Here is a 15,556-nt window from a genome sequence, read left to right on the forward strand (position 1 = left end):
GCTTACAATACCACGCTATACAAAGATAGAAAAAAATAAAAATAATCAGTTTTTGTTTACCCTTTTCTTTCCAAATAAATATGTACAATAGGAAGTTATCCAATGACAAAATATCTCATAGTAGTCCTGACCACTAATCTAATAGAACAGCAAAAACAATTTCAGTTAAAATTCTCCATTACAGAATTCAATTGCGTATGGGTTTTGATTGTGCCTGTCCATGATGTACTTCTTCAGGAAACCGATGAATCTGTAGAGAGCCACAAGAGGAATGGACACGACAGGAAGGACAGATAGGAGCACACAGATAACAAAAACCCATTCAGGATAGTGCAGAACATCAGCGAGGGGGAAGTTCACCTGTGAAGGTAATGGAGTGGAAAGTCGATGTTTTTTTAGTTTTTTTTCACTTTGTGCCAGATTTAACAAATTCTATGCAGTGATGTTGTGGGACTGTAAAATCTTCCTTACGTAATCTGGGTTCCAGGCGCTATATGTCGGTCGTTTTTCTGCCTCAATCACAACGTATGCAACAAAAACCACGAGTAGCATGAAAGGGCTGATGAAGCGCCAAGTAGCCTGCCAGTAGATGTTCGGCCTCCGACCTGTCATCCATTCAATGTCGTCATTAAACCTGTGGACGCATGGAAACTCATTGTCAAATCATTGTCAAATCGTTCAAATATCTTATAACCTTGCAAATATAATTGTGACATGAATTACAATATCACCTATTTATTCCATAGATGTAAACCACACTGATGATCTCAAAGAATGCTATGATGAGCAGAGGCATGGATCCCACGTAGCTGTTGAATATCTCCAGCCAGTAGTTTCCAGATCCCAGAGTAAAGATGAGAGCCACAGTAAAGGATATGAGACATATTAACCCTATGAGCAAAAAAGCAAAATAGAAGAAATAGAAGTTTATGATATTGTTTTATTCCATGATAATTAATATGCTGAAGACAATATTATAATATGGAGACCATTAAACAATCTATCCCAATGAAAGTAATTTGAAATTTGAAAGAGTAGTGTGCTGCTTGGACACATATTGGCATCCTATGAGAGAATATATTATGATGTAGCAGATGATAATCAACTATTTAATTTCAAGAGGACTTAATTTCACATGGAAAGAATTAATGCAAGAATTGCATATTTTAGGGTTAATGTTTCCAAAATTCAACAGCAGCTGGGCTTTATACAGTACATGAGACTTTTGTGTAAGAGTGTCATAATTACTGTAATGTCATAACACAATACAAACTAGTCTTTCATATGAAGTTATTAGATCTTTCTATTTACCTGTGAAAATCTCCTTAGGAAGCCAGGGTGGAACCATGTGCAGGTCCAGCAGAGGAGTGAGGACCCCCTCTAGATTTCCAAACATGGAGGACAGGCCCAGGCTGAAGAGCATTACAAAGAACAGCACCGCCCATACCTGAGAGCCTGGCATTCTTATCACCGCCTCAGTGAACACAATGAAGGCCAGTCCAGTTCCAGAAGCGCTCTACAGGTAGGATGCGATAAATAATCTCATACACAACCTCATAAAACCTTGTTTAGAAAACTGTCATCAAAACTATTTTAATACTAACGGTACAATACCTGGTCAAGGAAAGTCTGAAGATTGCAGGTTTTTAGACTGAGGCTTTCGACCTCTGACGGATCAGTTCCATTGAGATAGTTTAACCAGTGATCATAGTTTTCAAGAGTTATGTTTTCATCCCCAATGTTAAATGCATTTGTCAGTCTTAGTATGTTCCTAAAATAAACAAGACATTAAATCAGCCTGTTAATATTACTGTTAAAACTTAAAATAAAATAAAATTTTGACTGATACTGTAGTGGTGTATATAGTAGTATAGTTAACATGGTTACATTGCTTTGCAGTCTTCTAATGACATAACTGTCAGTTGCACATTTATTAATAATAAGGTATAATTATGGAGCTGAATATACTTTACTATGACACACCATAATTACCCCAATGGTACATACCAATTTCGGCAATCGTTGTAGTTTTCATTTGCTTTAAATCCAAGAATGGCAAAAATAGGAATTGATGCATATATCGATGTAAAACTGTTCACACATCCAACAATTAGGGCATCTCTCTCACAATTATTCCTGCAAAGACAGAATACTTCCTCAATTTTAAAAAAAGATTCTCTGTATTATACAGTGGATGAAAACGGCTTCAAATGTTCTTACTTCTGAGCATTATAACTGGAAAAAGCAATAAGTCCCCCAAAGGCCAAAGACAAAGAGAAAAAGATCTGAGTAGCAGCATCCAACCAGACTTTAGGATTCTTCAGGGTTTCCCACTGTGATGAACATATTCATTTTTAGTTTGATTTCAGATTTTACTCATTACATGTTGTTATGAAATTATTTCAGTAAGAAGCTAAGAGCAAACTTACATTCGGAGTGAAGAGATATATTAAGCCATCACTTGCCCCAGACAGAGTCAAGGCTCTGACCAAGAAGATCGTCAGAACAAGATATGGAAAAGTGGCCGTGACGTAAATGGCCTGTTGAAAAAGTTTAGTATTTAATATCCACCTCATACACCTGTATTTCATGTGCAGGTTTTGGTAACATCAGCTGGTTACTTGTCAGTGTGCGGGTTATTTTGAAAGGTTGATGTGAAGAATCTTAATGTTGGAGAAATTTTAAACGGCTCTAAACAGTTTTGAGTTGATGTCGCTTGTGTAGCTGTTCAACATGTTGAGCAGTTTCATTGGTGGAGTCCTGCAAAATTAGGATCCCTTTCATATTCATGTGTCTTTTAGCTCATGTCAATCTGTGTGAGGAAAGCCAGCTTTACTCTAATGATACCATAATTTTGCCATCAATTACTGGTATCTATTACTACTACTTTTTTTAACATTAAATCAAACTGATAACTTACTTTTCCTATGGTCTCAATTCCACGTATGAAGCAGATGTACACAAGGCACCAAGCAGATGCAAGACACAACACGAGCCACCACTGTAAGGACCCACTGGTCTCGATGTCTGGTGTTATGTTCAGTGTTTCATGATACCAAAAATAGTTCACTGGTGAGCTCTTTTCACATTCGGTTACATACCCTGTATCAAAGAGATTAGATTATTATATTGTGATTAATTAATTGGACTGTCTTCTGTCTTTTATATCAGTTGTTATTAAGCATTCTAATTATTTGTGATGTAAAAATTACCAGTATGATTCAAGTTTATTGGGCAGTCCCTCCAGGGTAGTGGACTTTGAAAGGAGTGGAAGAAGTACCAGAGGATCCAGGCTAAGATCATGTTGTAGAACAGACCAACTAGGAAGGATACTGCCATGGAAGCCACACCTGTGTTTACACGTAGACACATAGATATTATCCAATAAAAGAAATTCATGTAGAGTAGAGATGGCAGTGATCTCAAGGCAGTCATGACTTTATGTTCTTCTGTTTATTCCCCCATTTTGGCATCTTGAATTTCTTAATGAATTCTAAAAAGGTTTAACACTCATTGATAATAAAGGTTCTCACCTAAACCTCCCAAATATGGGGATATTGAGTTCCAGACTCCAACACTTCCCATGCGGAGCCGTTGTCCGATGGCCAGCTCCATGTGCAACAGAGGAAGTCCCTCAAACACCAAGGCAATGACATAAGGAATCAGAAACGCCCCTTGAAATAAAAGAAATGTAAAAGTAAAAATAAATTAAACAATAAACATGACTTTGTCAGTGCGCAATTGACTTCACCTTCCAAAAAAAAAAAAAAAAAGCCATCAGCATTTCCGTTAAGGTCATTCATTTTCTGATTACTGGACATTATATTATCAACAGTCAATGGAAAAATAAACATGCAAGATGAGATTATTCAAGTCATTTTGCATATCAAAAAGAAAAGGAAAGAAAGCAAAAACAAGATGACTCAATGATAAAGACATCAACAGTCATATAAAAACATTAGTAAATATATGTTGTTATGATGTTTACATTTGACTGCTAATGTAACAGTAAGTTACAGATGTACACAGAGTGGGAAGTAATTGGAAAGAAATTATAAGAATTCATAAATATAATTTGAAGGTTTATCTAAAAATGTTTTATAGTCAAAATCATATTTCTTCATTTTCAGTTAGAAACATCTATTTTGTAAAAGAAAAACAAACAAGATAATTACAGCATGAAGATCAGGCTGTCATATCCGAACAGTCAGTGTGTGTGTTTGTGTATACAACTGATTGCTAGTATTGTGGGAACATATTAGACAGTTACCCTGGTGAGGATGGTTGTTTACATAAATTTTTTTTTTTTTTTTTTTTTTTTAAAGTTTGTATTTTCATAACTTAAGGGAATAAAAATGATAGCAAAAGATAATTCAGTTTTAGGTAGCAGCATTTAAGAGCAGTTTTTCCACAGTTCCCCATTTTGTCAAAGAGCATTTGGTTAATTGACTGTAAAATATTTCTTGACATGGAAAACCAAGTGAAAAGCCAGCTCTTTACCAGACTGTCCGAATTTACTTTTTGTGGTAACATTACAAAGCAAGAAATTAAATTCTCTTACCTCCACCATAGATCTGACACAAATATGGAAATCTCCACACATTACCAAGTCCCACAGCAAAACCTATGCAGGTTAACAAATATTGAACTTTATTGTCCCACTTTGGCCTTTCATTCATCTCATCCTCCTCAGCACTTCCAGTTTCTGTCTCCATCTCTTGTTTCTCCTTTGTCATTTTGGTATATTCTATGAGGCTAGCCCAAATCTTTTTTGTGTCTTGACTTTTCCCTCGGTCGAAAGAGAACCTGCTGACTCCTCACCTGTTTGTATCAGGAGACGGGGGGGGTGACGTTTGCTTTATCAGCCTTGTATTTCTTGCTGGCTGGTGAAGCTGTGGGAACAATGTGGCTTGTTTGTTTAATAAAAAGCCCTTGTATAAAGCGGCATGATATCACGCTGATAACAGAGGCAGTTGATTGTAATACAAAGCGGCATAAATAAGGAACCCAGGGAGTGAAAGTGTGATAGTGCACATGCCGTATTAATTTGATACAGTTTACATTACTGATATTTGCACACAGTCTGAGTTATTTCAGTCGACAGTAATAATCAAACTCTGTTTACACTGCATTTAAAAACATTGTGGAATTCCTTATCAGAAGCAGTCTCAAAAAAGACTTATGTATCATATTCATCAGACACATCTATTATTCCTCACTGAAAATCAGAAAACACAGAGTAGAGTCATAAGGGACACTTAGTGTGATTCACTTTACAAATTAGAGGTGAATGCAGAAATACAGGGAATTTAAAAAAAAAAAAAAAAAAAAAAAAAAAAAAACGATGTGCATTTGATTTAATCAATATTTAACTCACTTCTGAAACAGTCCACACTGTTAACATGTCACAACAGTGACTCCAGCTGGACAGAAAGGTACACTGTCATTACATAGCTTCAGGTCCAGCTCCCCCAGTCTCAAAATCGAGTTGTCTGATCACATGATGGTACACTATAGCTCATATAATACAAAACCCTAGTAAAGAATCCACCCTCAACAGAACTCTGCTGTAGAAATGAAAACGCTAGATTTGCCATTAATCAGTTCCCTGCAGTAATTAGACAAAAAATACAAACTTGTTTTTTCGAAATATACACATTTACCAAAGTCACATCCAGAGTTATTGGGTCCAGGTTACACATTATAATAGCCATTAAAAACATAAGCATTAAAATTTTCATGACACTTCAGAGAGGTGTTATCTTCATTCCATTATATTGTTTTTATGACGTTTTTAGCCATGCAAGCAGCATTCCTTTAGCTTTGCACATACTCTTTATGACAGGTGCAACAGGATCTTACAGAGAGCCTTATCACTACTTGACAAAGAAATTACAGCAGAGTAAGCCAATAAGCTACTGTTGTGGAAGGAGTCTTTTATCAAACAGGAAAACAGACCAACTTTAAAGCAAAGGGGAAATGTTATGTCTTTTGAATTTTCCAGCTTTTCACTGCTAAGAAATAAGAGCTTTGCATATTCCCACAGGTGGCTGAAGAAACAGGGAGTTCTGTTTGAAGAAAACTCTGCCTACTATTTTAAAATTGCGTAGATAAAACTATATCAGTTATTTGAATTTTACCAAAGAAAATTAGGCTACGGATTTGTTCATTTGAATTTGGTCTGAGATATTGTAGAGGTGTGACTTGTCACTCTTCTTTGTCTTAATACATTTCCAGAGCGCAACAAAAGGTACAGCAATACTCGGTATTCCTGCCAATATGAAGATGATCACATAGATCCAGACTGGATATGGCTTTTCCTCAAGTGTAGGAAATTTCTCCTACAAAGAGGGAGAGAAAATTGTATTTTTTTGAGTTTTTTTTATAGTACAGGACATCGTGTTTTATATTATCCATATCCATAATTCATAAATATAAATTGAATAAATTCATATTTACCGATTCAGGATCCCACGCTTTGTAAAAGACCTTTTCAGAAACTTTAGTCACGAGGTAAAAGACCAAGATGAAAAGCATAATGAGCGGGCTGATGACTCTCCATGTTGCCTGCCAGAAGAAGTTGGGTTTGTGTCCAATCATGAACTTTATATCGTCATTGAACCTAGGAGGACAGTGACACACATACTGGGGTTGAGCAATTAATTGAAATATTATCTAAATTGCAATATGGCCATGTGCAATAACCAATTTGCAGGAGCTGCAATTTTTTGATAAAGGTAAAATGTGTCACCGCATACCATAAAAATGATAAGATAACATGCATGTTTGATACAGACCCCAGCAAAAATCATTCATTCAATCATTTTTTTCCACAAAAATTAAAATGACCATTCCAACTAAAATTGTGACTCATATTGCAATCGCAGTGGCTGTCAAACGATCTCAATATGACTTTTTTTTTTTTTTTTTTTGTGCATATCGTTCAGCCCTTCCACATATTGCATTGGCAAGAATATGTAGACAAATAAGAAAAACACACAAGCTTCTGTTAGTAAAGGTGGTGCAATAATGTGCTATGCTTTTGATTCCATGATATATTATTTTCCTCTTATCCCTTAACTGGAAAAATCAATACCAAGTGATTATATGATATTGCCAGATTGAGTATGCTCAAAAAAGGTAATTCGGTTAGTCAGTAGTAGTTAAGATAAAAAGAAAAATAATTGACCCTAATCTAAGCATACAAGCAACAACGGGGTAGAACTATCAAAACTATTCCTATAATGTTCACATCCTGCAGATAATAAATCATGACAAGTTTGTCAACACTGGCTTTCATTGTGTTATAGCTCACAACTTAAATTTGTTAGTTTTCTTAGGGACTTCATTTTCCCCAGGATGGAAAACTGTCCTTGACTTCGCCACCACACAGTATTAAAAACAACACTAGACATTAAGAACATGATTTTAAAAGATATTAAAGAGTTTACAAAACAGTAAACAGTTTTTGTGTTTTAATATTACCTGTCTATCCCATATATGTAAACCACTGTGACCATTTCGCAGAAAGCTACAACTAGCAAAGGGATGGATCCTCCATAGGTGTCAAAGAGTGAAAGCCAATAGGTCCCTGAGCCTTGGAGAAATATTAGACCCACCAGACAGCAGAGCATGCACGTTACACCTGAAGGAGAGCAAAGAATTGACTAAATGTACTCGAACACCTTGTTAATTGAAAATGAGAGAACAGATGTGGATTTACCAGTGATAGCCTCTTTTGGCCATGTCTTAGGGAAAACTTTGAGGTCTTGCAGTGGCACTAGAACTCCCTCGATGTTACCAAACATAGATGACAGGCCAAGACAGAAGAGCATTATGAAGAAAAGGACGGCCCACACTGGTGAGAGGGGCATCTTGGTGATAGCCTCAGTGAACACAATGAAGGCTAAACCAGTTCCCTCAACTCCCTAGGCCGAAACACAGCACAGCGTTATAGTATAGAGAATTATATGCATCATTTATTTTACACTAAAATTGAAGCTGCTGCATTGGTGCATAAATAATCTTACTCAGATCTGCTGAAATCTTACCTCACTGAGAAAAGTATTCAAGTTGCAGGTTTTCAGATCCAGTCCTTGAATAACCTCAGGGTGTGTTTCATTGAGACGTTGAACAACCTGATTATAGTTGCTGTCAGTGATATCTCCCTCCGCAAGGTCAAACACATTTAGTAGTGCTATGATGTTTCTGAAAGCCAAAATTCATTAGGTTGAAGAGGTTTTCACAGTTGACTTATTGCTCAGGAAGGAAAAAATGCTGTTCGGCAAAAAAAGACATAATGTACCCAGAAAGACAGTTGTCAAATCTCTCTGTTGCTCTGAAGCCGATAATGGTGTAAATGACAGTTGCAGCGTAGACGGAGGTGATGCCGTTGATGATAGAGATGGTCACTGCATCCTGTTCACAGTTGTTACTAAAGGAAAAAACGTTATGTTTATTTAGAGTACCGTACATAAACCCTGTAACTTTAAATGACACAGGCGTAATAAACAAGTTGACACACTTACTGCACTGAGTTGTAGCTGGAGAAGGAAATGAGACCACCAAAAGCCAGAGAGAAGGAATAGAAAACCTGAGCACCCGCATCAAGCCATGTTGATGGCTTTGCCAGCTCTGTTAACTGGAATAGTTAGTGTGTTAGAAAATTATGCAATTTTACTTTACCTCTCATGAGGAATTAGGGTTTATGGTATTTTTTAGATATAACAGATAACAACATCTATTATAAAATATATTTAAACAAATGGATAGTCAGTACATTCTTATTTGTAAAAATGCAACTTACATCTGGGGTGAAGAGAAACTTTATTCCATTCAAAGAGCCTTTCAGGGTCAGTCCCCTTATCAGAAATATTGTGAGCACCACATAGGGAAGGGTTGATGTCACATACACGGCCTTGGGAAAATAACATATTTACAAAATTATTGTTAAGATGAATTGAAAATTTTCTTTAACCTTGTAGGAAGAAATGTACTGTACCTTCCCAGTTGTCTCAATCCCACGAATGATGCAGATATAGAGCACAGACCATGCACAAATATGGCATAACAGTATCCACCACTGCAGCCCACCATCCTCTTCAATTGTGGGAGTTGTGTTCAGGGTCTCCCTGTACCAAAAATAATCCACTGGGGAGCTCCTTTCACACTCTGAGATAAATCCTAACAGAATTTAACGACAGTGTGTAACACTTAAGTTAAAATCAACAGTTTCTAAAATCACTTTTCTTTCTGAAGTACAACACAATTGTTGTAGTACTACCTGTTAAATTGGTATTCGTGGGACATTGGCTCCATGGCAGAGGCTCTTGAAAAGAGTTGAAGAAATACCACAAAATCCAGGCAATGATGGTGTTGTAGTAGAGACTGATTGTCAGAGATACACACATGGATGCAATACCTGCAAATTAATGTTATAAAAGTTTTTCTTTTAAGGCATCTTTCCACTAGTTGTAGCAGTCATTGTGCAAAACATTGCTTACCAATGCCAGTCAAATAAGGATGAATTGTAGCCCACACTCCCAAGCTTCCTCTTCTTAAACGTTGACCGATGGCAAACTCCAGATGCAGAAGTGGGATTCCTTCAAGGACCAGTAGGATCAGAAATGGTATCATAAATGCACCTGGAGGAAAAGCAAAGGAACTGTTAATATTGTCATTTTGACAATAAATCTGTCAGTTTTTGGCATTTTTCAATACATCCTCAACTGTTTTTGATCTCTAGAAAAAATCAGAGAAGTGAGTACAATTTCTTTTTTCTGAAGAGGAGACAGAGAGACTTCATATTCAACAGGAAATAGAAATAAATTTCATAACACATTGAGGTTAATCATGCAGGATACACATGAGCACGTGCAGAGATAAAGACAGTGAATGCCGCCAGGTTTATAGTGCAATGTACACTCCATTCAAGCTTTGCAGCACTTTACAAGGATTCCCTGACAGTCAGAGGGTATAAAGTTTCTTATCTGAACAGATCAGTTACAAGTCAGCTTTTTGAGTCTACACCGCTGAATGTGACTGTAGCTGCTTCTTATATCTACTGTTTAACAGATTTTACAAGGATGTAGTCATTGCTGCATCAGTGGTCTTGTGATACTGGTAATTAACTACCTAACTTCCTGTATTCTATAGATCTCATCAACACACTCAGTTATCCTCGTAGACAAATTAAGGGTAGTTTGCAAAAATTTAACACAAATAATCCAATGTAAAGACACACAATATTCTAGAGGAACTTTCTTGCTCTTCTTTTTTTCCTTTTTCTTTTTTTTTTTTTTAACAACAAGGCAAATCAAAATGTAATCCCAGTGGCAAGAGCAGGCAAACACATTAGTATACTCTTAATACTTCTGTACTCTTCTACAAGGTCTGGATTGGACATAATGATGTATGAACTATTTTTCTTCTGCTTAAGCAGTGTTATTGAAAATAATCAAATATGGAATAAGTGCATGAAACCATCACTTGCCTCCTCCATGACTCTGACACAGATAGGGGAAGCGCCAGACATTTCCGAGTCCCACACAAAACCCCACACAGGTCAGCATGTACTGGGCCTTGTTGTCCCATTTTGGTCCGTCTCCAGCCTCTTCCTCCTCCAGCTTGTCCAGCTGTTGATGGGACAATATCCTGTCCTCCAGGCCCGGATTGGGGAGTTGCAGCTTCATGATCTGTCAAACACTGTAGGATTGTAGTGATACAATAGTGCACTGTACAGTGTTGGAATGTAAATTGTAGCTCACACTGCGAGATGTACTGTAACTCTGTAATAGATTGACGAGGTTGTGGTGTCAGAGAGCATCGTTTGGAGGTGTGCAGCCTGAGCAGAGCAAGAACACTCATGACAGTTAACTGGTGTCTTATCATGGGGAGGGGTCAGTGCGCAACGGTCACCAAACTTGACTTACATTTTTTATTGGATTTATTGCATGGTAACACCCTTAAGAGTCAGTTCATCCAGTTCATCATCTACAGTTAGTGTAGAGTATGTAATGTAGAGTTGGGTATCAAAGCTCAATAATTTTATGATAAAAGAGAGAATTTTGTTTGTTATAGTGACAAAAACTCAGGAATGATTGAGTAAAGTAGTATTGAAAAAGGTCAAACACCTGTCCCTATTCTAGCCATACAGATAGTTTTATTTGCCCAAATTTTGAGTTATCCGTCTCTGTGATTGATATCTAGTTATGTGTATATGTATCTGTCAACAACTATAACTTCTCCTATGAAGAATCAGTAACCAGTGTATGAAGGGTTAATGGACGACTGGAAACACAGTAGACGGTAACATAGCTGTAGTGATATTATAAAATAAGAAATGAACAAATCACATGTACAAATCATTCACAGATAGGTTTTAAACTGTTAAAAAATAAATGAAATGAACACATGTTCAAGGTTCACTCTTCAGCATAGAAATAGTAGTCTTAGCCCATTACATCAAGGTGTATTACAGTGTGTTATAAATCATTTATTGTCTATATACTGCTTAAATGCTAGAGGGGGTTCTGTTCTCCAGCTGTCTGTCATCTGTTTTTCGGCTATCTATCTATACTAGCTCAATTTGTCTATCTACCATCTACTGTATCTATCTAAGGTGTTTTTGCTGGTGTGTGCGTTGCTTGAGACACTGCAAGCTTCAGTGCAGTGCAGTTTTCTGTACTTCTCACTTTCACCACTGGAGGCCGCCGTTGCGCCTGTAATATGAGCTGTGTCGACCGGCTGAGGTCTGGCTGCTGTGTCCCCCTGGCAGAGTTTGTGCTTGAGGAGGGAGCCGCTTCCCATCGCTCTCACAGACCAGGCGCCAAGTGTAGCAGTCCCGTCCGCAGTCTGCCTCAGCACCTCAACCGCCCGCAATGCCCTTGGATACTGCCGCCCCGTTCATTTCCACACCGCTCTGACTAACCGTATCTCTTGAAGGGAGGTATCCTGGATCGTTACTTTTGGGACTCTTGTGTACACTGTCCTGCGTCCTCTGAGCTGCGTGAAGCGAATGGAGAAGGTCCAAGGATAACAGAGGGTGCAGGATTTTGCTACTGCAGAAGACCTGCCGGTAGTTCTCTGGCCGGGGGGGAGGGGGGGAGGGGGGTTTTGCGCGTCTGTCACAGGCTGTGGTGTCGCATCCACTATTTTGATCATCCAAAATAGCCTTGCATGGATACATCATGGCTACGTTTATATGCAGGGTACAGTTCTTAGATGATACTGATCCATTTAACAGCACCAATTTCCCTGAGCCCACCAGACCACCTCTCTACACGTTCAGGGAAGATATTCCTCTGATAAATCAGATTGCTGGAGTCCACCGGCTGCTAAAAGCCCCACAGAAGGTATGCAGTACTCTCTAGTCTCTTGATTTTGCTTTGGTTCACATTTCTTTAAATGGGTCTCATGAGGAGTCCACACCTAGAAAATTCTAAATTAATAATTAGCTTGAACATGTTGATGGGGTTACTAGCAAACAAACCTAATGGACCAATGATTGAGTCAGTGTGAAGGGGTTTGCTGATAGGCTGTGGGATGCTGATGCAGCATCAACATATCTGTTAAACAATTATTGCATGCACAATGTCAGTATATTAGGCCTATAATAGGAAATTATAGAATATTTGGTGGCTTTAGGTGATATTGGGCTGAAGTAGGCACCCATTATTTGACTGAGGGGAGGCAGGCATCTGTTAATGTTTACCTAAACCACAACACTAATCCCCTTTCTGTTGAACCTGCTTTTCTTACTATTCATTATGTCCACTTTGGGAGACCTTTCAAAATCTGGAAAGGTTTTGTTATTTTGTGTAAGAGAAAAGAAGCGAGCAAATAAGGGAACAGAGAATGTGGATGTGGTACACTGAATATATTATTAATGATCGCTTTACTTCTTGTTTTACTTCTACTCTGAAAAATGTAACCTTTCCTCACTTTCTTCTTGTCTTAACTATGAAATAGCTGAAGGAAAAGAAAAAAAAACTTAATGGAAAAGTAGCCTGCTTTGCATTTGTAGTATCATGAATGGGAAGGCATTAAATCTATGTAGGAAAGCACTTCTGCTATTATCACTACACAGCCCCAATTAGAGTAGGTGGGAGCAAATGGCCAGTTGGGCAGTTATTGAGAGATGGAAGAGGGTAATTCCTGACCTGGATTGTCCTAGATCTGGGGATTTAAATTAGAAACCATCTGATCTCAACACAACTTCTGAATCATGTGTATCCAAACTGTCACAGCATATTTTTTATTGTTTTGCATATTTTTGTATTTTGACCATTAACCATTTTGGTATATTCAGCTATTACCTTGGTCAAAAGCAAAATACATCTTTGCTGTGCATCCACATTGTTGTCTTCGGTCAGCTTCGTCACGTCCGTATATTTATTCCTAACGCTATGAGAAGGTGATACAGTACACATTGTTTTGGTTGCAAAAGTTTGCCTTCCCTGGATCCACAACTGCACAGCCAGTGTTAAGTAGCTCAAAATAACTGAGTGTTCTTCTTTGGTACGGCTTAATTTCCCTGTTTAAGTTTCCCCCAAAGAAAGCCAGTGACAAATAATGGAAACGTAAAGCCCATTTTCTATTTTTTTTTTTCTTTTGTAGGCCTCTGAATGCTATATCTTGAGAAATGCTGGTTTCTCTCTTCTGATTAGACCATGTGTAATCAAACACATTTCCAAAAGGCCTCATCTACTGACCTTTCAATTTAAACAAAGCAAAGGGGCCACAGCATCTGAGGTTGAGTCTTTTATTGAGCATTCTTCTTAGTCTGGTCAGGAAGTCGCGTAAATAGAAAGTTAATTTGGGTCTTTCTTCATTCTGTCAGATCAGTGGTACTCCATCTTGTTTGAGTAGAGCTGGTAAGATAAGTCATGGAAGCCTCAGGATGCTGTGGATCACCACAAGCCTGGCTCTCATTCTGCAGCCCACTCAGCCTGACCAGCAGGATGGGATGGGAACGCTTTCCACTGTTTGAGAGAGGAGAGGGAAGCGGGTAGAATTAAAAACACAAACAAAGAGCTGATGTACTTTGCACAGTCGACTGGTCTCAGTTTAGCAGTGGGCCAGCTGGACCACAAACTAGACAGAGAGGGAGTACCACTGGTAGGCTCCGCAGCGCCTGGTTAGTGAGATTTGGTCACATGGACATTCGTGGTTAGCAATAACTTGAGGGAACAGAGCTTGTGCTTTTCATAAAGGAAAAAAAGAATAACAATCAGGTGGATGACAAGACTGTGTCACCACATTTGAGCAACAAGTTCTCTGATTGACACCTTCAAAAGTTTGAAGAAGGGACTTTGGTGTGACCCTATAAAGACCTTTGACAACAGACCTGTTGTCTTTGAGCTCTGTCTCTATGGTGCAGGTCATTCTGGTATAAATAGCACACTGCTAACACATGGTGCCGAGGGACTCAGAACAGCTTGCATATGCTGTATCCTGGGCTGTTCCTGTCAGTTTCAGTCTGCAGTCTCAAGAGTGTGTGTGTGTGTGTGTGTGTGTGTGTGTGGGTGTGTGTGTGTGTGTGTGGGTGTGTGTGTGTGTGTGTGAGAGAGAGAGAGAGATTGGGTTATACATGGGATGGCACCTGTCAGTTTTGAGCATTAAAGCCATAATGTAGGGTTTAAATTTGATAGCAATAAGAAGTCACACTATAGATCTGTTGTTGTGTAGCAACAACAGCTTTGTCAGGGCAGCAAGCCCACATCGAAATCATGTTTTCATCCCGTGGCCTTTTTGAAAATGCCATGCCACCATGTGTCGTCATACAGCACGTAATGTGTTATTGCAATAGTACTGGTGAATGTTCTGAAAGCTTGCATAAAAATTTAAACACTTCTCCCAAAATAGACCATTTGTGATAAAGAGAACAGCTGCAGCATCTTTTCTATTGCTACTGGAAAGTATAACTAGTCATCCACTACCTGACTCAGCCATTTGATTTTGTCATGAATAATACATTGTCCTTGTCAGATGACGTAATGTGCATGCTTTTCAAAATCTGTTGGAGTTATTCCAAATCTACAGTTTTTGTCAGCACAAATCAATAGATCAGTAAACCTTCATGTGCTTTCTCCTCTGTCAGTGCTTTATAGTTTGTGTCTCGGTGGCCTTGAGGCCTTGCATCAGTTTGCAAAGCAGAAATCAAGGGAGGGAAAATGTGGCTAAGTCTTGGAGAATGGACTCTCACTTTACCAATTTCAATTTTTGGGCCGGTTGTTTTCCTGCATTTTTTCTTAAGAAATTACAGAGTCCTATAATGAGAAGTTATGTTAAATGCTGTAAAATACAGGTTCCTCCTCCATGCCTGTCAGAGCTCCTTTGAATTCTTTTACACATTGTTATGCAGAGTTGAGGTTTTGCCGGTCTCTGCATTTTAGAGGGTTGTCTCAGCAGAGGGCTCCTTGCAGAAGAATGCAGCATCTGTGGACGGACTCATCCTCTACATGCTTGACAGGAATTTAAGATTACTGTTGTGGTTTCTCTTTCATGCATCAAGTGTGTTTTAATGTGTTTTCAATTACTTGCCTTCAGAGAAACA

At 38.4% G+C, this 15,556-nt stretch overlaps 3 protein-coding genes across 3 annotated transcripts in view; 1 reads left to right on the plus strand and 2 right to left on the minus strand.

Moving 5' to 3' along the window:
- Positions 1-165: 165 nt before the first annotated feature.
- LOC111238806 (sodium-dependent neutral amino acid transporter B(0)AT3-like) lies at positions 166-4,736 on the minus strand. The gene is made up of 12 exons (XM_022768492.1): positions 4,562-4,736; positions 3,534-3,674; positions 3,213-3,350; positions 2,921-3,102; positions 2,430-2,540; positions 2,221-2,333; positions 2,008-2,136; positions 1,615-1,771; positions 1,312-1,516; positions 732-891; positions 472-634; positions 166-360 (listed from the first exon to the last, which is right to left on the minus strand). The coding sequence occupies exons 1-12, from the start codon at positions 4,734-4,736 to the stop codon at positions 166-168; spliced, it is 1,869 nt and encodes a 622-aa protein (XP_022624213.1).
- Positions 4,737-6,149: 1,413 nt separating this feature from the next.
- Positions 6,150-12,532, minus strand: LOC111238778 (sodium-dependent neutral amino acid transporter B(0)AT1-like). The gene is made up of 13 exons (XM_022768457.1): positions 12,500-12,532; positions 10,493-10,694; positions 9,504-9,644; positions 9,284-9,421; positions 9,002-9,183; positions 8,807-8,917; positions 8,529-8,641; positions 8,306-8,434; positions 8,052-8,208; positions 7,724-7,928; positions 7,486-7,645; positions 6,460-6,622; positions 6,150-6,341 (listed from the first exon to the last, which is right to left on the minus strand). Exons 2-13 carry the CDS (start codon positions 10,689-10,691, stop codon positions 6,150-6,152), a joined length of 1,890 nt encoding a protein of 629 aa, XP_022624178.1. The 5' UTR covers positions 10,692-10,694; positions 12,500-12,532.
- LOC111238807 (FH1/FH2 domain-containing protein 3-like) overlaps positions 12,189-15,556 on the plus strand; it is a 100,248-nt gene continuing 96,880 nt past the window's right edge. Inside the window, exon 1 of the mRNA XM_022768494.1 lies at positions 12,189-12,353. Coding sequence (XP_022624215.1) covers positions 12,189-12,353 — 165 coding nt within the window. The remainder of the gene's footprint in view (positions 12,354-15,556) is intronic.

This window comes from Seriola dumerili, unplaced genomic scaffold (genome assembly GCF_002260705.1).
Source record: "Seriola dumerili isolate Sdu_G_001 unplaced genomic scaffold, Sdu_1.0 BDQW01001661.1, whole genome shotgun sequence".
Classification (NCBI taxonomy): Eukaryota; Metazoa; Chordata; class Actinopteri; order Carangiformes; family Carangidae; genus Seriola; species Seriola dumerili.